General features: G+C 44.7%; 1 protein-coding gene across 1 annotated transcript; it reads right to left on the reverse strand.

The window, feature by feature from the left end:
• Positions 1 to 834: 834 nt before the first annotated feature.
• LOC142310866 (prostaglandin reductase 1-like) lies at positions 835 to 25180 on the reverse strand. Its single transcript, XM_075348669.1, has 8 exons — positions 25140 to 25180; positions 24953 to 25012; positions 22993 to 23160; positions 20841 to 20958; positions 19650 to 19805; positions 8286 to 8391; positions 5561 to 5685; positions 835 to 945 (listed from the first exon to the last, which is right to left on the reverse strand). Exons 1-8 carry the CDS (start codon positions 25178 to 25180, stop codon positions 835 to 837), a joined length of 885 nt encoding a protein of 294 aa, XP_075204784.1.
• Positions 25181 to 26718: the final 1538 nt, after the last annotated feature.

Below are 26718 nucleotides of genomic sequence, written 5' to 3' on the forward strand. Positions count from 1 at the left end.
ATTAAAATATCATCAATGTAACGGTAGTAGGCCAGAGGCCTGATAGGACAAGAGGATAAAAAGTCACTCTCAAGCTTGACCATGAAAAGATTTGCATTTTGTGGTGCCATTTTGCTTCCCATTGCAGTCCCAGTCTCCTGTAGATATATGTTATTGTCAAATGCAAAGTAATTATGGGTGAGGATGAATTTTGTAAGTTTCACCACAAAATCGGCATCAGTTCCTGTATTTTCCAGGAAGACTTTGCAGGCATTCAATCCATCCTGGTGTGGAATATTCGAGTATAAGGATTCCACATCCATGGTGGCAAGGATGGTTCCCTCTGGAAGAGGACCTATTGCTGATAGTTTTTTCAATAGGTCAGTAGTGTCCTGGATGTAGCTGGTTGTATCCCTTACCAAGGGTTTAAGTATACCCTTTGCCCATCCAGAGACTTGTTCAGTGTCCTCAGACCATCCGGGGGCATCACAGCCCTGGACCAGACTCTAATCAGAGGACAATAAAACTTTCACACTGAACTGCAGCAATATTTATGGCTACAACAGTGTTTCCTCTTGCCATACTGATAGTTCTGCTTCACATAACTTGTTTTATTTACTGCCCCATTCTATGTCCTGTTGTGTATAAATATGTGACTCTTTTAAACAATTTTTTATTTCATATATTGATTCACTTGCAACTGTTATACGTGAACGCTTCTTGGTTTGTTCAGGCAAATGTGATATCTTGGCAACAACTGCGGATGGGAAGCTGAATTATCCACTGGTGTATGATCACTGCAGATTGCTTGATGGCATCTGCATAATTTTACAATGCTATAATATTCTTCTTAGTTTAAGCCTTTATAATTGCTTTCCCGGTGTTCTCTCCATTCAGCATTCCAATGAATCCAGCCGGCATGTTCTCAAAACCATTGGTGATGTGTTCATGATATTTAACCTTACCCTAAAAGAAAATTTAAGAACAAGTTATTGTTCCATAAAATTGCATTAGGTGCATTTATTACTAGCAGCACACTTTAATTAGAGTAAGAGGTAAACCAGATAATATATCAGTTTTTGTAAATCTTAAACAGCACTCCTGTTTTAGCAAATAATCAAATTTACCATGAAATAACAGTTCTGGAGCACCTTGGAACTTTGAATTGTGCCGTTCCTCTGTCACTGATTTAGGAATATATGTAGGGTGCATATTCATTACTCCAGAAAACTGGAGAACATGATGAATTAGCACTGATGTGTTGGGAGCAGGAAGAATGAGCAATTGTAAGAATCTGAGTGACGTTGGCAAAAGTACATTCCATTTGTGATGGCTTAAAGAGGACCAACAACAAGGATTGTCCTATATAAACTAAAGCCAGTGCTATACTGGTGCCATCATGTGGATTCTAAACACAGCTTCAGTTGTGAGATTGGATGTATAGTTTCTGAAATACAGGCATATAAAGTTTGTGAAATGCACTGTTATGTGATTGATAGATGCTGCAGAATATCTAATAGGTGGGTTGGGTTGTGTTAGTTATTCCCACCGCTGTGCCTGTCCTTCCTCACCCCCTGTTCTTCCTCCCTCCTTCCCCTGTAATAACAAACAGGGGTAGGAAGGGCAGGCAGGGGTAGTAATAACTAGCAATACCCGACCCACCTATTAGATATTCTGTAGCTGCTATCAAATAACAGTGTATTTCACAAATTTACTTGCCTGTATTTCAAAAATTATACATCCGATCTCACAAGTAAATAAAGTATAGAATCAGCAACCTAGCGCCAGCACAGCACTGGCTTTAGTTTAAATAGTACAATCCTGGTGGCTGGTCCTCCAACCATGACAAAGCATCTCCAAAACAGGTCTTATGTGGTGTTCCCCATATTAGACTCATGATTGTTCTATTGCTCATGATTCCTGGAAAAGGTAAGGGTCCCGTTACACATAGCAACGTTCCAGCGATCCCACCAGTGATCCAACCTGGCAGGGATCGCTGGTACGTCACTACATGGTCGCTGTTGAGCTCTCAAATCAGACAGATCTCCACAGCGACCAACCATCAGCCACCCGTGTAACGACGGCTCCCTGCACACTCAGAACCGGCACTCGTTGGTCTCCCGCCGTCGTACACAGATGCGTGCTGCACAGCCGGAGACCAACGAGCAAAAAGTGGTCCTGATAGTTTTGGCACAATCAGCGACCTCGCAGCAGGGGCCCACTCGCTACTGCTTGTCACACACAGCAATATTGCTGATAAGTCACAAAACCTTTGACGTTTCAGCGATCTCACTATATGTGACAGGGGCTTAATGCTGGACAACTTCAGGAGATCTCGTGAAGTCTTCAGGAGTCTGAGCCACTTTGGTGGCATGAGGGGGACCTATTCAATATTAAAAAGGTGATTTTAATGCTAATTGGTGTACTTACAAAAGCTGCCATAATCTTTCTCCCCTAAAAGATTAAAATATCTGAATACCATAAATTAGACTAAGTTTTCTTCCATAGAAATGTTGCGGGCAGGGGTGACTGACCACGGCAGGGAAGGCTACCCAAGGCGCTCGGATCTGGGATCGCAGCTGTGGCTTGAGTGGCAGCCTGATCCGGGGCTCGCGCAGTAGCCCGCCGCCCACAACAATAAAAAGGGGGTATTTATAAGGGAAGAGTTTGTCAGTGACGCCACCCGTGGGTTGCAGTTATTGTTGGTAACACCGCGACTGCCTTGGTATTAGGTGCCTGGGGCTGATTGAGCGGGGCAGCAGGATAGTGTCCCCTCCACGGGTATAGGAGGTGTTGTCCCGGGGCACAGGTGTACGGGGAAGGATGCTGCAGAGCGTATTCTGCCAGGTTGGACCGGGTGATATTGGTGTACTCACAGTTTTAGAGAAATTCACACAAAGTCCAAGTGGTAAACCAAATTGCCAGTGACCTTCGGCGGGTGTATTTGGGTCCCACACCATGGTACAGCAAACAGGGGTCCCTTCCTTCTGCACTTAGTGTTTGTGTCCTTAGTTTGACTACTCCGCTTGGAACGGGGAAGTCCACTCCCGGTGATTCTGTGCTGGGAGCTGTGGCCCGTGAGAACTGACCTGTGGGATCTTAGCAGGCAATTGCAGAGCCCTATCCCCCTTCCTTGGGATTCCGTCTCGCTCTCTGGGCTTGCTGGTGGGACAAGACGTGAAATCTTGTCCCCTAATGGCTAATAGACAAAGGGCTTTAAGCAGTCCTTGCCCTAGGGACCAGGCACCCCGACTGCACGGCCTCCGGACCGGATTCCTGCTGTCGGCACCGGCGGGCTACAACCCTGCCCCGGTCCACTTAAGGTCTCCCGCGACCGGATCTACGTCGCCTGTGGCCCTGTCTGCCGACTGCCACCTAGTTAGTAGTCCGATAGTCCAGAGGCTCCAACCCCTAACTACCTTGTCACTCCACACTCCTCTCACTTTCTGTCTAGACTGGACTTCTGTCAGCACTTGTCTGCTGTGTTCCCTCCCAGAACACCTCAGGACCCCTAGGTGGGCGTCACCATCCGCTTGACCCTGCCCACTGGTGTGTCCCTATTGTCATGAGAGGGGTGAATAGGCTTTGCTGGCTGGTGTGTACCTGGGTGTGGGTTTGTGTTGGTAAGCCAAGGAGGATGGAGTCCTGCACCTGGAAGATTTGTGCAGATTTGTGCAGTCTGTGACAACCTGGTTTTGCCAGGGCGTCACAGAAATATTCAATACCTACATTTTTGTGCAGAAAACCAAAAAAAAAAAAAAAAAGGCCAAATAAGAGTATTTAGATCAATATAAATCCCACATAGAGCAAGACCCTCTTGACAAAGATAGTGATTCAGAATTAAATATAAGAGTTTGTTAATTCAACTCAAAATATATAAACTACACCCCCAAGCAATTTTTTTTGCTCCCCTTCTTCCGAGAGCTGTAACTTTTATTTTTCTGTCAATCTTGCCATATAAAGGACTTATTTTTTTGCGGGATAAGTTGTACTTTTAATTGAAACCGTAAGTTTTGCCATATACGGTAATGTACTGGAAAACAGCAAAAAAAAATTCCAAGTGCAGAAACATTTGCAAAAAAAGTGATTGCATAATTTGTTTTTGGACATTTTATTCACAGTGTTCCCTATATGGTAAAACTGATGTCAGTAAGAAGCTCAGGTCGGTATGAGTTTGCCGACAAACATGTATAGGTTTACTTTTATCTAAGGAAAAAAAAAGGTTGGCCAAAAAAAAGGGCACAGTTTTTGCGCCATTTCCCAAAATCCTTAGTGTTCATTTTTTGGGATCTGTGGCTCAGTGATGTTTTATTTTTTGAGTCTCGAGCTGATGTTTAACGGTACCATTTTTGTGCAGATGCTACGTTTTGACCGCCTGTTGGAATTTGCCACTAAGCCATTTACTGAGCAGATTGATTTTATATTTTGATAGATCGGGTATTTCTGAACACGACAATATGAAATGTGTGTATAGTTTGTTTTAACCCTTTAATTTTCAATGGGGGTGATTTGAACTTGTGTTTTAATTTTTTTTTCTTCAATTTCACTTTTTTTGTCCCCCTAGGCTATAAGGATCAGAAGTCTGATCGCTTGTGCATTTCCATAGATCACAGCTGCACAGCTGTGATCTGCTGAAATGCTGCTCTCCTATTACAGCCAGCTCTCTGCCGGCAGTAAGAGGAAGTGAGTCATGATAGCTAAAGGAGTCATCACATGACTTCCGATGGCAGCGGGTGAATGCGTTGTTATCATGGCGGGCATTTACATTGCACTGTCACGTTTTGGCAGCGCGATCTAAGGTGTTTACAGGATCAAATCAGCTGACATACGCAGGACTCACCGCCGACTCAGCGCAGCAGCCGGCAGTGATGACCCTGGCACGATCCATGACGTACCCAGTATAGAAAAAGGGGAATAATCATATAGGGTACAAAGTCATGATAGAAAAATATTCTTCAATAGGAACATGATCACATATGAAGTAATAAAATGACTATACAAGCAATGTGATAACTGATCACTGGTATATCTAATCTCATGAGTAAATAAATAAATAGTTAATACAAAGCATATATGATTAATACAGAAAAAAGTGCAAAATGATATGTCAATGTACATACAATTAAAATGGAAATCAATCTTAAGCTGTCAGACTAATACAAAGTGCAAAGTGCTAAGTCAATATTCACACCAGTAAAGTATAAAAAAAAAAAAGTCATGCCTTAAAGTAATAATACATGGAAATAAATGAAAACAGCTAAATAAGTAGATGGAGAATTCGCTCATGTTATCTACAGTATATAGTGACACCTGATGGGGGTCTTATATTCCTATTGTAGTGCATCTTTTTAATTAACTTAGATGTTTTATTCTAATCACTATTTTTTGTCTAAAGGGTCTTGTTCTATGTAACTTTGTGCAGAAGATGATATGCATACCTATCATTTTCATGTTTCCATAGAATTTCCAGTAGAAAATTAGCTATGAAATGACATATACAGTATATTCACATTACACATCTCATCTCTTGTAGTATACCCACGGAAAAAAGTATAATTGTTTAAGTTTAAGATTTTCATACCTCTAAAATCCACTCCAACAACTGCTTCTGGGCTTCTTCATAGATGGGTTTATTTTCATAGTGGAATATAAGAAACCCTTCCATGCGAAGTTGCTTAAATAGAAGAATTGGCTGAATATAAGGCCCTAGAGGTAAATTATAATGGTTACTTCCTGAATAGAGAAACTATGGCAAAAGTCAAAACGATTTTCTTTGAGGTTTGTTTGGTTTTTCCCCACCTTAGATGACTGCGCCTCAAGGTGGATGCATACCTGAAGCGGTCAGTTGAGTGCATTATGTGGAGATTTGCTGACAGCTGTGGCAGCAGAAGGGCGGTTGGCAAAATAGACATTATGACATCTGTCCCATTTGAACAATCGTTTTTTTTTCCCAAACAGACTGACCAGGAATACAAAGATACCCAAAAGCAGGAGACAGACTGAGGGTATGGGCACAGTTTTTATGCTCAAATGTTTGAGCAGAAACTGAATGGGTGCTCCAAGTTTTTGCTTAAAAAAACAAAACAAAAACCACATTAAAAACTGTGCACATAGCCTCATAAGTGTCTGTATTCCATGGTAATAGAGGAATGCCTAAGCAGGGATTAGTTTGATAGATCAGATTGGCAGTTATTCTGCCTATGCCCACTGTATACAGAAAGCTGCCAGTCAGTGGTAAGGGTAGGGTTATACAGAACGCATGAATAGGACTACATGTCAGCAGGTTTACTATTCCACAATGATAACTTCCTGCTAATAAAACAATGATCGTGATGATTCCTCTGCTCAGTGATCAAGCCATGCTGAGCTGTTGGTTGGGTGAGTGACAGCTCAGTTGTCCAATCTGGAACATGCTGAGCTGTCAGTGTTTTGAGTTGTCCAATCTCATACCGGGAGGTGCTGAGTTTCTGCAGGTGTTTTCTGCAGTTGCACAGCTATCCAGCTGGGCAATTTATCTGACTCTTTCACTGTCCTTTTGCCTTTTTCCTTAGCCCTGCTACTCCACGTTCCAGGTATTGTAACTCCAGACATGCTTTATTGGTACCTGAGCATCATAGCAATTTTATCAAAACTACTGCAAGCAGCCCAGTAAGTGACACATTGCTGCAAACAGGGCATCTGTCTCTATCATGTTGCTCTCAGATCAAGTGGCAAAAACCTGGTGACCGATTCCCTTTAATACAGTGGAAGGAAGTGGATACAACAGCCTACTGATTCCATCAACTCTACCAAGGCTGATAGGAGATCACTTCCATCTGCTGGCCGAGGAAACTGCCTGGAACTAATGGTCACCACAACTGTTTCTTTGGGGGAAGAGATTCAGAGACATCATGATAGCAGGGGTGCAGCAGCAAAATATATTAGTTTGGGACATCAGAGAAGGGCAGGAGTTGCCGCCAAACAGAAGGGAGCGGATGTGAATGGAAAAATCCATAACACTCTCCATCCTGCTTGGTAAGCAAGTGGGCCTACTGACACCTCACAGATGTTGTCGGTCAAGACCCTTGAGTTAAAGACTGGTCAAGCTAAGAGAACCAGTCCTCACCTGTCAAGTCCCCCAAAATCCAGGCTGCACGGTCAAACTGAGTAGACCAGACACTGCCTGTCAAGACCCCTGAGTTCCAGACTATGCGGTCAAACGAAGACCAATTCCCATGTGCAATCCGAGTGGGGAGGGCCGTTGCTTCCTGCTTAGCGATGCAGTAGTTAGTGATGTGAACTAGTTCCTAAATTGGACTATATTGCTAGTGGGCTAGCCTATCGATCGTCCTTTGTTATTTTTGAAGTAAGTGTATCGCTCAATTAGATTCTCTGTAATTGACTGTTAGACCGTGAGACTGACAAACAGGAGCCTGACGGTAGTTTAATCTGGAGTCACTGATTGTGCATTAGTAAAGTGTATACCGCTGTGTTAGCTCTTTTAGAAGTGTTTAGATACCTATTTACATATATTTTCACATGCAAGTTCTACATATTACCTGGTGATTCTTTTATATTAAGCTGTATTCTAGGTTTTTAAAAATATAATTCTAAGTAACTACTGCGCTGTCCTCATCTGTGCGTTGTATTCCTGGACCTATAATAAAATTACAAGAACTCCATTATTCATGGGTTGTAATGCAGTCACCGGCGTCCCTGCATGGTCCTGCCTCCTCTACATGGCGGGGGCCACTCAGTGGTAGAGGCTGATTTGAGCCCTACTGCTGGCTTCAAGTGCCTGCCCATGCCATGCTTTGGGCATGCCTGTGCCCCTCGGCTCTTAAAGGGCCAGCGTACCCACACCTGGATGTTTTTATGCCAATCTTATTGGGGTGGGGTGGAGTGCAAAGCACCCTATTCATTAAAAGGCCCATTTCTCTTAATTGGTTAAGGCGTGACGTAGCGTTTGCCTCCGTGTGAACCTCAGCTTGGAGTAAGATGTGTGGCCTAAGGAACACCACCGCTAGTCGAAGTTTATGAGCAGGATGCCATGCCCCATTCTGCCTAACCCCTGGCCACTTTGTCACAGAGGTGAAAAATGTCAAAACGCCAAAAGTTGAACATTTTTGCACAACCAAGCATTGCATAAAAATCACATTTTTTTTTAAGACTTATACTGGTGTAAAAGCTTTGATATATCAGGGCAAATTTGTTTATATTAATGTTAACATTTTCAGAGTGGTTTTATAGAAATATAAAAAAAAAATATATATACACATCTTCTATTCACTGAGTTATTTACACAACTATCTGAAACCACGAGTCACCTGTTTGAGGAATGGAGTCATTGTACATAGAGATGCATCCGCAAACTGCAATTCTTCCAAAGTCTTTCATTTGCTGTAGGGCTGTATCTGCAAACTTCCCTCCAACCTATGTATTTACATGGAGAATACATGTGAGTTGTGCAATCATTGCTTTTGTACTACCATTGTCTAATAGTTGGATAGGATTAATTTCATTTAAATTAAATAGGAAAGCATGGTTGAAACTATTTACTGTAGAGTAGGGCTGGAAAAGTGCGGCTCACGGGCCACATCCGGCCCTCTTACTGATCCAGTCTGGCCCACAGACCGAGACAGCCAAAGGGCTGAACACAGTTCACCGTGCCCTCAACCGTGCAGCCACCGTTGCTGCCCGATGTCACAGCTATACATATCCTCAGGATGCAGATGGTCAGTGCAAATGAGTATCAGGGAAATGGGAGCAAAGTGAATATGTGGTGGGTTTTTTCATATGCGTATGGGCTCAAGCTGTATATAGGAGGCTATGAGGGCTCAAAGTATAAATGAGGCTATATGGTGGCTCAAAAAGTATAAATGAGGCTATATCGTGGCTCAAAGAGTATAAATGGGGCCATGTGGGGTTCAATTTACATAGGAGGCTATATGAGCGCTCATGTTGTATTTAGATACAAGTAAAATATATCTTTGTGCCGTGTTAGCCAGTAGAGATAAAAAAATTGTTTAAAAGAACAGAGAGTCCTCAGTGGTTGATACCTTTTAATGGCTAACTGAAAAGATGGTAATAATTGCAAGCTTTCGAGACTACTCAGGTTCTCTTGCCTGTTGAAGAGACCTGAGTGTTCTTTTAAACAATTTTTTTCATGTTGTATTTAGGAAGTTATGTGGGGATCATAATGTATGAGGCTTTGTGAGGGCTCATGTATTTAGGAGGCTATATGGGTCTCAATTTATGAAGAAAAAACAAAAAAGCTAGCACTAAATGTGCACTACAGCACTGAAAATTCCAACTGGACTTATTATAAACTAGAAGGTGGCCCGATTCTAAAGCATCGGGTATTCTAGAATTTATTGTGTAGTTAATGTATAATTTTTGTTATATATATTAGATGTTGTTGTGTGTAGTTGCCAAGTGTTTGTGTAGGGGCTGTACATGTTCTGGGTGTTGTCTGGGTGTGGCAGGAGGTGAGAGCGGTGTTGTATGTGTGTTGCGTGTGTTGCGTTGTTTGTGGAGCGTTGTGTGTGTGTTGCGCGGTTTGTGTGTGTGTGGTGTGTTTTGGGGGGAGGTATGTTTTGTGCAATGTGTGTGTTGTGCGGTATGTGCGTATATTTATGTATGCCGCGGTGTTTGTGTATTGGGTGTTGTGTGTGTGCGGCGTTGTCTGTGTGTGTGGGTGTCTGTGTAGGGCGGTGTTTGTGGTTCCCAGTGTGTGTGTGTGGTGTGTTGTGCAGTGCGCGTGTGTGTGTGTGTTGGGGGGAGGTGTGCACCTCCCATCGTGCTCCATCCCCCATGCTGCGCACCCCCCCATCGTGCTCCATCCCCCATGCTGCGCACTCCCCATCGTGCTCCATCCCCTATGCTGCGCATTCCCCATCGTGCTCCATCTCCCATGCTGCGCACTCCCAAACGTGCTCCATCCGCCATGCTGCGCACCCCCCATCGTGCTCCATCCACCATGCTGCGCACTCCCAAACGTGCTCCATCCGCCATACTGCGCACTCCCCATCGTGCTGCATCCCCCATGCTGCGCACTCCCAAACGTGCTCCATCCGCCATGCTGAGCACTCCCAAACGTGCTCCATCCACCATGCTGCGCACTCCAAACGTTCCCCATCCGCCATGCTGCGCACTTCCAAACATGGTCCATCTGGCATGCTGCTCACTCCCAAACGTGCTCCATCCACCATGCTGCGCACTCCCAAACGTGCTCCATCCGCCATGCTGCGCACTCCCAAACGTGCTCCATCCGCAATGCTACGCACTACCAAACGTGCTCCATCCGCCATGCTGCGCACTCCCAAACGTGCTCCATCCGCCATGCTGCGCACTCCCAAACGTGGTCCATCCGCTATGCTGCGCACTCCCAAACGTTCTCCATCCGCCATGCTGTGCACTCCCAAACGTGATCCATCCGCCATGCTGCGCACTCCCAAACGTGCTCCATCCGCCATGCTGCGCACTCCCAAACGTGCTCCATCCGCCATGCTGCGCACTCCCAAACGTGGTTCATCCGCCATGCTGCGCACTCCCAAATGTGCTCCATCCGCCATGCTGCGCACTCCCAAACGTGGTCCATCCGCCATGCTGCGCACTCCCAAATGTGCTCCATGCCCCATGCTGCGCACTCCCAAACGTGGTCCATCCCCCATGCTGCGCACTCCCCATCGTGCTCCATCCCCCATGCTGCACCAGCATCAGCCTCTCTGCCCGCAGCATCAGCCTCTGCCTGCAGCATCAGCCTCTCTGCTCCCAGCATCAGCCTCTCTCCTCCCAGCATCAGCCTCTCTCCTCCCAGCATCAGCCTTTTCTGTCCCCAGCATCAGCCTCTCTCCTTCCAGCCTACCCCAGCCTCAGCCTCCCCCAGCCTCTCTTCTCTCAGCCTCCCCCCTCCCAGCCTCCCCCTCCCAGCCTTCCCCAGGATCAGCCTAGCCTACCCCAGCATCAGCCTCTCTTCTCTCAGCCTCCCCCCTCCCCCTCCCAGCCTTCCCCAGGATCAGCCTCTCTCCTCCCAGCATCAGCCTTTTCTGTCCCCAGCATCAGCCTCTCTCCTTCCAGCCTACCCCAGCCTCAGCCTCCCCCAGCCTCTCTTCTCTCAGCCTCCCCCCTCCCAGCCTCCCCCTCCCAGCCTTCCTCAGGATCAGCCTAGCCTACCCCAGTCTCAGCCTCCCCCAGCATCAGCCTCTCTTCTCTCAGCCTCCCCCCTCCCAGCCTTCCCCAGGATCAGCCTCTCTCCTCCCAGCCTCCTCCAGCACGCCGTGCTCCTCTGCCGACACTCACAGATCCGATCGCATACACTCACACACACACACACACACACACACACCCGATCGCATACACTCACACACACCCGATCGCATACACACCCGATCGCATACACTCACACACACCCGATCGCATACACACCCGATCGCATACACTCACACACACCCGATCGCATACACGCACACACACGATCGCATACACTCACACACACACACATTGACGATATTGCACATACGCGCTCACACTCACAACATCCGGAGATACCACATGCTTCTGGCCATGTGATCCTCCGGCAGGTCCTGGAAGCTCACAGCACAGTATCGGCGCCGAGAAGCAAGCGATATCCCAGGATGTTGTGAGTGTGTGGATGCGATGTGATGTGTGTGTGATGTGTGTGTGAGAGTGAGTGTGATCTGATGTGTGTGTGTTGTTATGTGTGTGCGTGTGTGTATGTTCCGCCGCTGCAGGACCTTGATGCGCTGGTAACTATGCTACCATGGTTACCAGCGTATCCCGTCCCCCGCTCGCACGGGAGCCCACACCAGCATACGTCGGCCAGCCCCAGCAATGCGAGGGTATGTGTCGGCTGGGTTTGCGGCGTACGCTGATGTGGGCTCCCGGGGGTACAGTACTCACCTGGGAGTCGTTGCTCCGTGACCGTGTCAGTTCAGGGAATGCGTGGGGGGGCGGGGCCAGAGCTAGCGTGCATTGCGTGAGGGGGGCGGAGCGTGGCCGAGTTGCCAATGCCTGCAGGGTGCCGGGGCGAGAGGCCAATCTGTAGGGGGGGCGGAGCCTGGACAAGCGGCCGGCCAATCAGTGTGGGGGCGCAGCCTGGGCGAGCGGCCAATCTGTGCGGGGGCGGGGCCATGGCGAGCCCAGCGGCCAATCAGCTTTGTGTCACCGTAAGGACACAATTTTGGAGCAAGACAGACAGACAGACAGACAGACAGAATAAGGCAATTATATATATAGATTTGAGATTTTTGGCAAAAAATTGCAATTTCTTGAGCCACCCCGCCACTCCACAGCAAATCTCATTTGGGGCAGTCCTAACACTAAAATATTTTTATAAACTGTGCCAAACGGCCTCACATATGAAATAGTAGAACTCCTATTAGCAGCACTCACCTGGTCTCTTTCAATCCTGTACCCATGACTGAATCATGGCTGTGGGCGGGACAGGTCCAAGAAAATGCTGCATGAAGTAAATAGCCTGTGGACAGGGCCTGATGACTGAATGTGAACAGTCACCAATCGCCAAAATCTAGACAGGTGGAATACATCCCAAATTGGGGTGCATAGGAAGGTGGGGGTCAGCCACCGACCAATTCAATGAAGAAAAAACAAAAAAGCTAGCACTGAATGTGCACTACAGCACTGAAAATTCCAACTGTACTTATTATAAAATTTGAGATTTTTGGCAAAAAATTGCAATTTCTGGAGCCATCCCGCCACTCCATGCCAAATCTCATTTGGGGCAGTCCTAACACTAAAATATTTTTTTTAAAATGTGCCAAACGGCCTCACATATGAATAGTAGAACTGCTCTTAGCAGCACTCACCTGGTCTATTTCAATCCCGTACCCATGACTGAATCAAAATTTTTTTTTTTGGGTCTCAATTTATATAGAAGGCTATGTAAGGGTTCATATTGTATAAAGGAGGCTGTGTGCGGGCTCATGCTGTATTCAGCAAGAGGTGTCAGTTTCAATCTGTGTTTAAGAGGCCATTTGACGGATCATCCTGGATTTAGGAGGCTGTATGGGGCTCACGTTGTCTATAGCTATATGAGCCCCTACATATCCCATATATAGATGATAGCCTTTTACCACCAAATAGCTTATGTGAGGGCTGAAACTGTTTATAGGGGGTCTGTGTTTGGGCTCATACTATAGAGGGCTATGTGAGCACTCATTCTGTATATATTTAAGCTATGTAACAGGCTCATAATATATGAGGTTACGTGAAGGCTCATACTATGTGCAGGGGGTTGTGGGGGCTCATACTGTATATAGAGGGGCTATGTGGGATCCCACACTATATAGGGTGACATCAGCATACTTCATTCTGCTCAATATTAAGGGATATTAGTATTACTATAAAGTAATGAATTAGATAATTGTACTAGGAATTTATTATTGTTACTTTTAAAGTTTATGTAAAGGTTCTAGCACCTTTCACAAGGCATTTGCTGAAAATTACAATTTCTTAGAATCTACCATGTAGAGCACTGAAAGGCACTGAAGCATGGCTCCCTTCCAGACTCCTGGCTTCCTTTTTTATTAATAGTTTGGAGAGCAGCACTGACGCACTTTGCTGTGCACTCTACGGTGTAGAGTGTCGGAGGATTGGAGATGTAGCAATCCGGTCAGCTTTAAAGATGCTCATATATGTTCTAAAGAAAAGATCTTGTAAGCACTGCGCCTCTTACCTAGGATACCTCCACCTCTAATGGATTGCAGTGGTGGCCGATATAGATTAACATATCTTTGAAAATTCAAGTGTAATAGCTTCAAATTGTTCCATAAAAAGGATTTGTGGGGAAATAAGTAGAAGCGATGTGTTTGACACTGATGTTTACTAGGCTGTGACCCCCTGTTAGGCAGCTTGTTTTCCTTCGCTTCTCTGTACTCTCCCTTGATTGAGAAAATGCATCAGGAGGCGGACATATTGACAGTCCAGGGACAATCAATATGTGAGTGTCAGCTGAGGATTGCCCCTTTGCCCCTTTTCAGGACAGGAGTTGTGGTTTCAGGCCAGTAAATAAAATGGGGCCTTAAGGGTTTACTCTGGTTTGGCAACTGGAGTTTTCTGGACTAAGATGACTCAATTTAATCCACAGATTGGATGAGATTGTTCCATTATTTATTTATCTATTCATAAGGGCATATGTACATACTCAAATGCTACAACAGGTCTTTGTAGGTATTGTAGACTATGCTCTATCGCTACTGTCAGTACTTAATTTAATAATTATTAAATATTTAATTTTATTAATATCTACCCATGTTCATTTTGGATTATTTGAGCGATTGACCATTATCAGCTTATCTTACCTGGACTGGGTGGTTTAATCTTGTTTGTTTGGCCTAATATATTGACCACTATAGGTGCCTTAAGATAAGACATTTCTTTTAAATATTCTATATTAACAGTTGTTTTAATTGGTTTAATTTAATTGTATATAGTCACCTATTGCTCTTCATAAATACTATGCAAGTTGGGTACTTTTTTGAATCTACCAGGACTTCTCCCCTTTTCCAGCTTATGCTTACTTTACATTAAAACACTACAATAGCCTTTATTACCTGTCCTGGACAGGGCCCAATCCTGTTCAGGAGCCTGCCAGGGAAATACACACTGGTCAATGCCCATAAGGTACACATGTTTACCAAAAAATGGATAGTAAAACAAATGTAATTGTTTTTTTATATTTTAGCCCATGATTCCTCAGACAGAAGGGCTGAGGAATCAAAGATAGGGAGAAGACCAAGTGTATAGTCCATCCCCTGTACACTAAAATTTAAATAAAGGAGAATAAAGCAGATCTCTTCAATGGTATCAATTTAATCTGTATTATAGCACCATTATACACGTCTTTACTTTACAAAATTGTTCTGACACGTAATCTTTCAGGAGAAAGGCAGCTTGAGCCTTACACATATTGCGGTTTAGTTCGATTTTGCCACATGGGCACTGAGCAGGTGATGCTCATGTGCTGATGGAGAGCTGTAGTTACTATTAGTGATGAGCGGTGTTCGAATCGAACTGTTCGCCGATCTCAAATTCAACCTGTTTAAGGACACACACACACACACTTTGAGTAGCATCTGACAGAGGAAGTTCCTCCCTCGTCGCGATGGTTACCCGATACACATCCTGTAGCGGCGAACTACGTGTATCGGGTAACCATGGCGACGAGGGAGGAACTTCCTCTGTCAGATGCTACTCAAAGGCAGCGCGCTGGCCAGAGGCAAGCGGCTCCTGCCTTTGGATGTCAGCGCACTGGCAGCAGAAGCGCCGGGCACTGGTTGCATGGTTACCCGATACACCTCTTGTACCGGCGTACTGCAAGTCCCAGGAGGCCGGCGATGGAATGGAAGGTAAGCATAATGTGTGTGTTCGTGCATGTTTGTATGTCTTTGTGTTTGCCTGACATTGTTTTCAATTGTGTTCGAAGGTGTTCGAAAGTGTTCAACGAACGTTCAACAATCACACTCACCGTTGGACGAACCGAACTGAACTCAAACACTAGGGTGGTGGCTCATCTCTAGTTACTAGTCTATTTGAACTAGGATGTACATGGCTTCGCTGTTTTCTGCAGAGCCTGAACACTACAAAAGATTAGTCAGCCAGCAGCTTGGAAAAGAATTCACAACCTAAATGACCGCAAACTGGGAAAAACAAACTGGCCAAAAATATATCAGTTGGGCTCGAGCTGTCCTGAACCTTCTTTCTCCTGGCGATCATTTTTCTAGTAGTGACTCGAGGTCTCATTCCCAAGTAGTACCAGGTTATTGTTAATCATCATAATGATGCCCCTCCTTACCCCTGCACCTGATACTTACTTCTAGCTCAAAATGCAACTAACACTTTATTTACCATTACCACCAGAATTTCCAATACTGCCATTACCAACAGTTAAATATTTGAGGCATATTCTACACCTCTTCTGCCCTCATCCAATTCCTAAACCTTACACTTTTCTCCAATACATCAAATGGAAGAAGTTGTAAAATATCTTCCATAGCACCCAGTGCTGTGGCTTAGGGGGCTAGGTATCAGAAAAGAGATGTCAGATGGAATTGAAAGTCCATAATAGAAAAGATGAACTTTTAGGCCCTGTGTGCACTAGAAAATGGAATTTTCTTAAGAAAATTCCGCACCCTCTGAAAGATTACGGCATCTGCGGTAAAAGCTGCACCCGACAAACGCATGCGGTTTTACTGCGAATTTTCCGCAGATTGTTCCTTGCGGTTTTTTTACCATTATCTATGGCAAAAAACGCAGGTACTACTGATGAGCGAGTACCAAAAAGCTCGGGTGCTCGAGGCTCGGGCCGAGCATCCCAAGATACTCGTGTACTCGGCCCGAGCACCGAGCCCAATGTTATCCTATGGGAGACCCAAGTATTTTTCTGAAATGACCCCCGGCAGCATGTAGAAACCCTAAAAATGTCACAAAAGTCTCAGAAGAGTGCTCAAATGGGGAAGACCCCTTGAAGCATTTATCACTCAAAAGTCACAGCTGTGAACAATTTTGTCCGAGTTTTACGCCATTTTTACGGACTCACCAGAAAACCTTCCAAAATGACACCAAAATGAATTTTCATGGCAGAAATTTTAAGGGCACATACCCAATAGAGAGATAGAGCTGGTGTATGTTACTTTTTGAGATTAATACATGAAAGATTTTACGTGAAAACATTGTGTTGCACTCCAATGTCCAAAACGCACGTTTTGTGCTTATTACTAGCGATGTCGGTCATTTTTTTTTCATTCTATCTCCCGTCGGTCGGTCTCGCTCTGTCTGTCTCTCTCTGTCTTGTCTGTGCCCCTCTCACAGTCTGTCGGTCATTCTCCCCCCTCTCTCTTACTTACCGTTCCCCGATCACTGCCGCGGCGCTGCACAGCTGTTCACTAAACTCCAGCGGCTTTTCCTCTTTTGAAAAAGCCGGCCGCTCATTAAACAATCTCGTATTCCCTGCTTTCCTGCTTTTCGGCGCCTATGATTGGTTGCAGTGAGACACGCCCCCACGCTGAGTGACAGGTGTCTCACTGCACCCAAACACAGCAGCCGGTGTGTGTGTGTATACTGTGCAGTGAAATAAATAATTAAATAATTAAAAAAAACGGCGTGCGGTCCCCCCAATTTTAATACCAGCCAGATAAAGCCATACGGCTGAAGGCTGGTATTCTCAGGATGGGGAGCTCCACGTTATGGGGAGCCCCCCAGCCTAACAATATCAGTCAGCAGCCGCCCAGAATTGCCGCATACATTATATGCAACAGTTCTGGGACTGTACCCGGCTCTTCCCGATTTACCCTAGTGCGTTGGCAAATCGGGGTAATAAGGAGTTAATGGCAGCCCATAGCTGCCACTAAATCCTAGATTAATCATGTCAGGCGTCTCCCCGAGATACCTTACATGATTAATCTGTAAATTACAGTTAAAAAACACACACCCGAAAAATCCTTTATTAGAAATAAAAAACACTAACAAAGTCCCTCATCACCAATTTATTAACCCCGACAAACCCTCCATGTCCGGCGTACTCCACAGTCCTCCAGCGTCGCATCCAGCTGTGCTGCATGCACGTGACAGGAGCTGCAGAATACACCGCCGCTCTTAGCAGCTTCACACAGCAACTGAAGACAGCCGCGCGATCAGCTGAGCTGTCACTGAGGTTACCTGGATCCAGCGGTGGATGCAGCGGTGGCCGCGGGTAACCTCAGTGACAGCTCAGCTGATAGCGCTACTCACCGCCGCACCGGTCAGCTCCACGCAGCAACTGAGGTGAGTATAGCGATCAGCTGAGCTGTCACTGAGGTTAATCGCGGCCACCGCTGGATCCAGCAGTGGCCGTGAGTTACCTGACTGACAGCAGCTGATCGCGCTACTCACCTCAGTTGCTGTGTGAAGCTGACAGGAGCGGCGGTGTATTCTGCAGCTCCTGTCACCTGCATGCAGCAGAGCTGGACGCGACGCTGGAGGTCCGTGGATTACGCCGGATATGGAGGCTTTGTCGGGGTTAATAAATTGGTGATGAGGGACTTTGTTATTGTTTTTTATTTCTAATAAAGGATTTTTCGGGTGTGTGTGTTTTTTAACTGTAATTTACAGATTAATCATGGAAGGTTTCTCGGGGAGACGCCTGACATGATTAATCTAGGATTTAGTGGCAGCTATGGGCTGCCATTAACTCCTTATTACCCCGATTTGCCAACGCACTAGGGTAAATCGGGAAGAGCCGGGTACAGTCCCAAAACTGTCGCATCTACTGTATGCGGCAATTCTGGGCGGCTGCTGACTGATATTGTTAGGCTGGGGGGCTCCCCATAACGTGGGGCGAATACCAGCCTTCAGCTGTATGGCTTTATCTGGCTGGTATTAAAATTGGGGGGACCGCACGCCGTTTTTTTTAATTATTTATTTATTTATTTTACTACACAGTATAGACGCGCCCACCGGCTGCTGTGATTGGGTGCAGTGAGACACCTGTCACTCAGCGTGGGGGCGTGTCTCACTGCAACCAATCATAGGCGCCTGTGGGCGGGGAAAGCAGGGAATATGAGATGGCTGTGTGCAGAGCACAGCGCGCCCGCCGGTATAAAGGCTCGGTCACGCTGTGCAGGCCGGCCAATCACTGCAATTCCACAACTAACAGGGCTGTGGCATTGCAGTGGTCTGCCAGACAATCCCTGCATGAGAGCTAGCTCTCAAAAGAGCGCCAACATGCAGGGATGAAGACCACGAGTACAGCACGAGTATCGCGAAATTACTCGGTACCCGCCGAGTAGCCCGAGTACAGTGATACTCGTGCGAGTACCGAGTAGTAACAAGCATACTCGCTCATCACTAGCAGGTACCTGCAGAAAAGTGACATGCACATTTTTGCTGCAGACTTCCTCCCATTATTCCCTGCAGCCAGAAGAATTCTGGTGTGTGTCAGCCAGAAGCAGGGGAGGATGGTGTGCAGCACCCACCGGAGATCACAGGGAGGACCTGGGAGCAACGCAGACGTCCGGGTCTGGTAAGTATGAGTCTCCTGGGAAGTGGGAAGGGAGGGAAGTGGGGGGAGGTAAAATTACCCCCAACCATGTTTCTCCAAAAAGAAGACCTCCAACAATAAGCCCTAGTGTTTTTTGGGGAGCAAAAAAGTATAAGACAGTGTCTAATTTTTTGAAAAACAATACATAAGGTTGTGCTACACTGAGAGCTACAAGGCATTGGTGAAGCCTTGTCACTATCATCCTTGTCTAGCATATTTTGCAATGTGTAAAAGGGTGGTGGCCATCTGATCAAATTAATGTACCCATCCCTAGTGGCTGGTAGCTGTAGGAAATGCAGTAACATAACCCAAAACCAATAGAACAGTTGAAGCAGTACCCCAAGTGCAACCAATGAAGATCTGCATCAATAATCTGTACTAGCAAGTATTCTAAATATTAAGAAAATTTTTCACCTAAATACACCGAGTATTTTTATATACTGTATTTAATTAAAAGTTCTAATTTAGTTTCTCTTTTCTCTGTGGTTTACCTCTTCAGTGACTAGTAAACTATTACAAAGAAGATCTTTAACAGTAAGTAAATTGCAGTTTTTTTATTACAAGAACTTTGCACTTTTAACCACTGGTAATGTTGAGAAAATGCTTACAGGTGTTTTACGAGTATCTAACTTACGTGTTCAAAATAGCATTCATAGCCTTCCGGAGAGGCCTTCTTCAGAGCTTCTTCCAAAGAGCTCACTTTTTTGTAGTTAAAGACTTCATCAAAACCAATTTCCTTTAAGTATGCAAGTTTTTCATCTGACCCTGCAGATCCAACTACTTTACAGCCCTAGAGAAAAAACATTTCGTCATAATATATCACACAGTAACATATCTATTCAGGACATTACAATGCCATGCACCTAATGTTCGGGGCAGCTTTCTCATACACATGTCCTACTTTTATATTACGTAGGACATTGCACCGAATGCAAAGCACCTAAGGTTTAGGGCAAGCTTTTCATACATGTGACTTTGTTTTATATTTTTATCATAAAATATGTATGTAATATATAAAGTATGTGGATATATATATATATATATATATATATATATATATATATTACATTTCTCTATCCTGCTGGTAATTTGTCTCCATTTTAACTGGCTGTTCATCTTTGTTATCTGTCCTCATACCATTTCATTTATTTATTCCTTTTATTCTACTCACTTATATAGCGCCATTAATTAAACAGCGCTTTACAGATATGATCACTGTTCCTGTGGCGCCCTGGACAATCCAGGTCGTCACAGGAACAACACCAACACACCCCACACCCCGGTTAGGAACACCGAAGCCAGACACAAATCCTTGTTGCCTTCCTCCAGGGGCTGATGTCCACACCAGGGGGTGGGCCAGGCGGTTGGTCCTGCCCACCGAGGAGTTCACCGCAGCCGTCTGTGGGACCCGTCCATCCAGCCGTTTGTTTTACCGGAGACTGTGTATTCGTTACTGGCTGAGTGAGTACCACCGTGCCGTGCGGCACAGCGCTGCTCCCACGACCCTGCACCTCGCCAGGCCCTGTAACCCGCCTGCCAACCATCCCTACCCCATCACCGGGCCCCGGGACAACCAACCCCCTACCCACAATAGCTTATGAGGCTCTGCAGTGTGAGCAAAGTCTGATGCCAAAGTACCAACAGGTGTGCAGAGCTGAACATCGCATGACAAAAGGTTTGGAAACATGTTTTAAAATAAAAAGTCAACATATTGTATAATATAAACCTGATAGCTCAGTTTTAATACTCCTCATTGTAATTTATGATAGTGGCCCCATACTTGCGAATCTTGTAAAACAACATTAATACATGTACTATGACATACCTTTATCTTAGCAATTTGACCTACTATTGTGCTCACAGCACCAGCAGCACTGTTCACAAGCAACACTTCCCCTGGTTTTGGATCACAGATTTGCTTTAGACCAATGTATGCTGTTACCCTGGTTAGAAAAATAATCGAAAGTGAATTAACATTGGATTACATAAGACTGCATATGTATTTGTATACATGGGCAAATTATTATTATTAATAATTATAGCACCATTTATTCCATGGTGCTTTACATGTGAAAAAATGATATACATAAAAAACAAGTACAATAATCATGAATACAAGTCACAGACGGTACAGGAGGAGAGAGGGCTCACAGTCTACAGGGCATGGGTGAGGATACAATAGGTGAGGGTAGAGCTGGTCATGCAGCTGTATAGTGGACTGAGGGGTACTGCTAGTTGTAGGCTTGTCAGAAGAGGTAGGTCTTCAGGTTCCTTTTGAAGGTTTCCACAGTAGGTGAGAGTGATATGTTTGTGTAGAGAGTTCCAGAGAATGAGGGATGCACTGGAGAAATAGTGTATGAAATTATGGGAAGAGCACATAAGAAGTTAGTAAAAAAGGAGATCTTGTGACAATTCACAGTTGCGTGCATGTAAATACAGGAAGACTAGGTCAAAGATTTATGAAGGATGCAGGTTGTGGATGGCTTTGTATGTCATAGTTAGGGTTTTGAAATTGAGTCTTTGGGCAATTGGAAGCCAATTAAGAGATTGGCAGAGTGGAGAGGCTGAGGAATAGTGGGAGAAGTGGATTAGTTGATCGACAGAGTTTAGGATAGATTGGAGGGGTGCAAGCGTGTTAGAAGGGAGGCCACAGAGCAGAAGATTTCAGTAGTCAAAGCGGGAGATGAGGGCATGCACTAGTGTTTTTACAGAATCTTGGTTATGGAATTTATGGATCTGGAAAATATGTTTGAGTTGGAGTCAACAGGAGGTTGAAATAGCTTGGATATGTGGTTTGAAGGAGAGAGCAGAGTCAAGGGTTACCCCAAGGCAGCGAGTTTGTGTAACTGAGGAGAGTCAGTAGCCATTGACTTTGATGGATAGGTCAAAGGGGAGGGGTGGTTGAGTGAAATGGTGGAAAGATGATTAATTCTGTTTTGTCCACGTTAAGTTTTATAAATCAAGCAGAGAAAAAGGATGAAATAACAGACAAACATTGTGGGATTTTGGTTAGTAAGGAGGTGATATTAGGTCCAGAGAGATAAACAGGTCTATCAGCATAGGGATGATACTGAAAGCTGTGGGACTCTTGAGCTGTCCCAAGTCAAATGTGTAGATTTTAAAAAGGAGGGGTCCAAAAACAGAACTTTGAGGGACACAGATAGATAAGGAGGACAGGTCCAGGAGGAAGAGGTCAGAGTAGTGTCGCTTGGCTTTAGTGGTTAGTAGGTCATTGATTACTTTAGTTAGGGCAGTTTCAGTTACGTGATGTGGACAGAAGCCAGATTGTAACTGGTCAAAGAGGAAGCAGGATGAAAGGGACAGTTCAAGATTGACATGCTGTACTAGTAGTTTTGAGGCATTCAGGAGAAGTGATATGAGGCAATAGCTAGATGCCAAGGATGGTTCAAGAGCTCTGAGAATGGGTGTGATCGAGGCATGTCTAAAGCTTGAGGGGAAGACACCAGTTAGTGATAGGTTGAAGAGATGGGTTAGGGTTTGGATGAAGAATGTGGTAATGTTGGGGGGTGAGGTGGAATTGGATAGGGTCAAGTGCAGAGGTGGTGAGATGTGATCTGAAGATTAGAGAGACGCTTTTTTCTGTAATGGTGGAAAAGTTGATTTTGGAGGAAGAACATTTAGGAGAAGGGCTGTATGGCAAACTTTCTCTGATGGGGTCAATCTTCTGCTTGAAGAATGACGCACAGTCTTTGGCTGAGATCAGGTGGTGTCAGGGGACGGAGGAGAGAATTGAAAGTGTTGAATCGCTGTTTGTGCTTTATCAGCTACATTTTTCTCATTTTTCTATTAGACTTTAATGCTATATTAGTTTTTCATGTTATTCCATGAACTTTGATATATTTTGTCTTTTCTTCCACCAAAATGTGGACAAGTGGACCTATATTAATTTTATCCAGATGTTTCAGGTCTGGTGAGGAAGTTTTAAAAAAATTGAGGCATGTACTTTCAAGACTTACCCAGGCATGCCAACAGCTCCAAGTGCCAGTGATCTTGGCAGTGATTCAGGCCAACTGGATGGTAAAGCACGGAGTCCTTTCCCATCTGATATGAAATGTGTGGTCCAGCCTGACCGTGCAACATAATATTTTCCAACAGAAAAGTCAGGATTTTTGCTTTCTACTACCCTGGGAAAAAAAAAAAGAAGATTATCAAATGCTCAATATTGTTTTCTTCCAGTTAGAACCCTGTCTTACACCTTTGCTATATAAATAGCCAGTGGATGTGATTGATATCAAAGGAAGGTTGAGTTACCACGATTAGTATTTACTTCATTTTTGATACTGTGTAAAAAAAAAAAAAAAAAAATACAAATAAAAAAATATATAAATAGCGAATTCCCCATAGACTTGAATGAAATGAGGAATATTTGCAAGTAAAAAAAAAAAAAAGTTAGTGTTTCCGCATGCAGAACAATACAAACCCATAAACGCATGCAATCCGCACATGACTATTTATCAAAGCATATTAAGAAGTGCCCAAAATAAGTCAGGTTTATTCAACACATGACAAAAAGACAAACTGCACCAGAACAAAAAAAGCGATAATAAAAACTCATGAAAAAATGCACTAAAAATATAATGAAAACAAAACGCAAGTAACCTAATTTAGTTAATAGGTGCAGAAATGCTGCAATATCAAAAACTCACCAAATACTCAGATACTCAACTTAACTTTTTGGTTAAGTTATTCTAAATGTATATTATATGACTTCTTTTCGTAAGAGGTCTCAGTACCAAAGCTGTGATTAAGGATTGGATCAGATATGCCTGAAGGCAGGTAATATATGCATAGGTAAGGGCTCATTCAAGTTAGTTTTTCATGTACGAGTGCTATACATTTTTTCTAAGAACAACACTTGAACATGTGATAATCCAGGGGACTGCTCATATGTCCATGATTTTTGGCAAACCTAGTGGTCCATGCAAAATTGAGGAGATATATCTTGGATTGGACCAAGTGTTAGATCAAATTTGACAATGAAAGTCTAGGGGTCCATTAAAAAAAAAAATATAAAACAAATGTGGTACCACTCAGATGCTATTTCACTGATCGATAGGAGGTGGAGTAACTTTTACATTGCTGCAAAAAAAAAAACAAAAAACAAAACTGATGAAATTCTGACTAAACTAATGAAATTGATGACACCGATTAAACTCAGTCCATTTTTAGGGGCACTTTGTATACTACGACATCGCAAGCCAATGCTGCGATGCCGTGCGCGATAGTCCCCGCCCCCGTCGCAGCTGCGATATCATGGTGATAGCTGCCGTAGCGAAAATTATCGCTACAGCAGCTTCACATGCACTCACCTGCCCTGCGACGTCGCTCTGGCCGGCGAACCGCCTCCTTATTAAGGGGGCGGGTCGTGCGGCGTCATAGCGACGTCACACGGCAGGCGGTCAATAGAAGCGGAGGGGCGGAGATGAGCGGGACATAAACATCCCGCCCACCGTCTTCCTTCCGCAGGACGCAGGTAGGAGATGTTCCTCGCTCCGGTGGCTTCACACACAGCGATGTGTGCTGCCGCAGGAACGAGGAACAACATCGTAATATCGGTATTTCCCAATTAATGGAAATGACCGACGCTACACCAATGATACGATTACGACGCTTTTGCGCTCGTTAATCGTATCATAAAGGCTTTACACACTACGATGTCGACAGCGACACCGGATGTGCGTCATTTTCGATTTGACCCCACCGACATCGCAGCTGCGATGTCGTAGTGTGCAAAGTGCCCCTTACTGTCACGTAAAAAACTGACATCTACATTAGGCCTCAGTTGTACCAGTGTTATTGTCCATGGTGATGATATCCAGTATGTAAAGTGCTGTGGAATATGATGGCACTGTATACTGTAAGTATAATAAATGAATAATGGATACAGGGATATCATGTCTCTAGAAGTGCTCTTACCTGGCAACCTGTGCCCCCATCATGACATCACCTTCTTTTAACGCAGTCCTACTGTATGGTCTGAAAGTAGAAGTCAGTTTAGACATTCACATCCTCCTTATAGCTATATAACCATGCTTTCCAAATAAGATGGATAAAATACTTATGTCTAATAAAATAACATTTTTGCATTATTTTCTCAAGTTACTTGTTTAAAGGTTTGCTTAAAGTAAAGTCATTATAAGACATCGTGACATCTTGGTGCACAGTCATTATGTGCATCAGGATGTCCTTCCATTTAACATCGGGAAACCAAGATGGGGTTGCTTCCCCTGTGGTGCGTGTATTGCCTGTAAAAACATTGATAGGGCCTCCTCTTTTTTGTCAGTAGATGGTACGAAAGAGTTCACAATTAGACATTACATCTCGTCTAACACCGATCATGTAATCTATTTGGCAAAATGCGGATGCAATCTGCTGTATGTCGGTTTAACAACTCGACAATTTCGGGTGCGTACACGCGAACATGTCAGAGACATTGTGGCGGCAAAGGATGTTGAGGATTTGAACTCTCTTCGTACCATCCCTCGACATTACAAGACGCATCACGATTGCAATCCGGCAACTTTTAGAGTGAAGGCTATTGACAAATTACATCTTGGTTCAAGGAGCGGCAATTACCAGCAGGCATTGTCGCGCCTTGAATGCAGATGGATTGTCATTTTGGGCACCATGACACCTGGGGGACTTAATGAGAAGTTGTCCTTCGCCCCCTTCTTATGAGGTCTGGCTCCGTTAGTTTTAAGAGGTCGTTTCCACCCGACTCAGTTTTCTTTGACTCATTTATCTGTGATGTTTTAGTCACTTGCCTTAGTGTTTCTGGTTTTAAAACTGTGTTTATTTATGTTGGTGTTTGTCTCTTGTTTTTTGGTTTGTCCTTTTTCACAGGCTTATTCTGTCTGCGTTTGGAATTTTGCCGTTCCCCTTTTTGCTAATGGGGACATGGATGTATCAACCAGTGCATGAAATAATTTTGGTCACATTGAATATATCTACATCTATGGACCCACACCGTGGACTGATGATATACCCTGTCTCTAACTAATGTTTGGTATCAAAGATGAAGATGGCATGAAGGGGGAGGGCATTGAAGATGGAATCGTACATGCCCCTCCTATATCGATTGCTGACATACATATCTGGACTTTATCTATGACTTTATATCACGGGCTAGATGGGTGCATTAAAGTAATTAGGGTTGCTATTTATTAGATATTAGCATGGTTATTGTAAAGTGATCGTGGTATGGTTATCTTTTATTTATTATTTATTATTATAACAGCGGCTGCCCTGGAATTTATATCTATGTCTGTGCGGGTTTATGACTGTATTCGCTGGTTTCAGCAGATGTCATGATTTGCCCGGGTATGTATGTGGTTTTGGGGTAATGTAAGAGAGGATTGTCTCTCGGTTTATACCTAGTCCCCAAATATTGGGAGTTATGATTTTGGACGCACGTATGTATCGCCATCTCTTTTACCCTTTTCCTTGCCCTTTCTTCTAATGGCCGCGGCTGTGGAGCGCGTGCGCGCTGTGACTCCGGGTATGCTCGCGTCGGCCGTCTTCCGTACGGAGTGACGCGTGCGCTCTGTGTGACGACACAGGAAGCGCCCGCGTCAGATCCGGGAATGCCCTATGACGCGGCCCACTGCCGGAGTCCCACCCCGCACGCGACCAATCGTTGCCCGGCTGGACATGGGAGCGGTATATTTAAACGCAGTCTTTTT

Source organism: Anomaloglossus baeobatrachus, chromosome 1 (genome assembly GCF_048569485.1).
Source record: "Anomaloglossus baeobatrachus isolate aAnoBae1 chromosome 1, aAnoBae1.hap1, whole genome shotgun sequence".
Taxonomy (NCBI): domain Eukaryota; kingdom Metazoa; phylum Chordata; class Amphibia; order Anura; family Aromobatidae; genus Anomaloglossus; species Anomaloglossus baeobatrachus.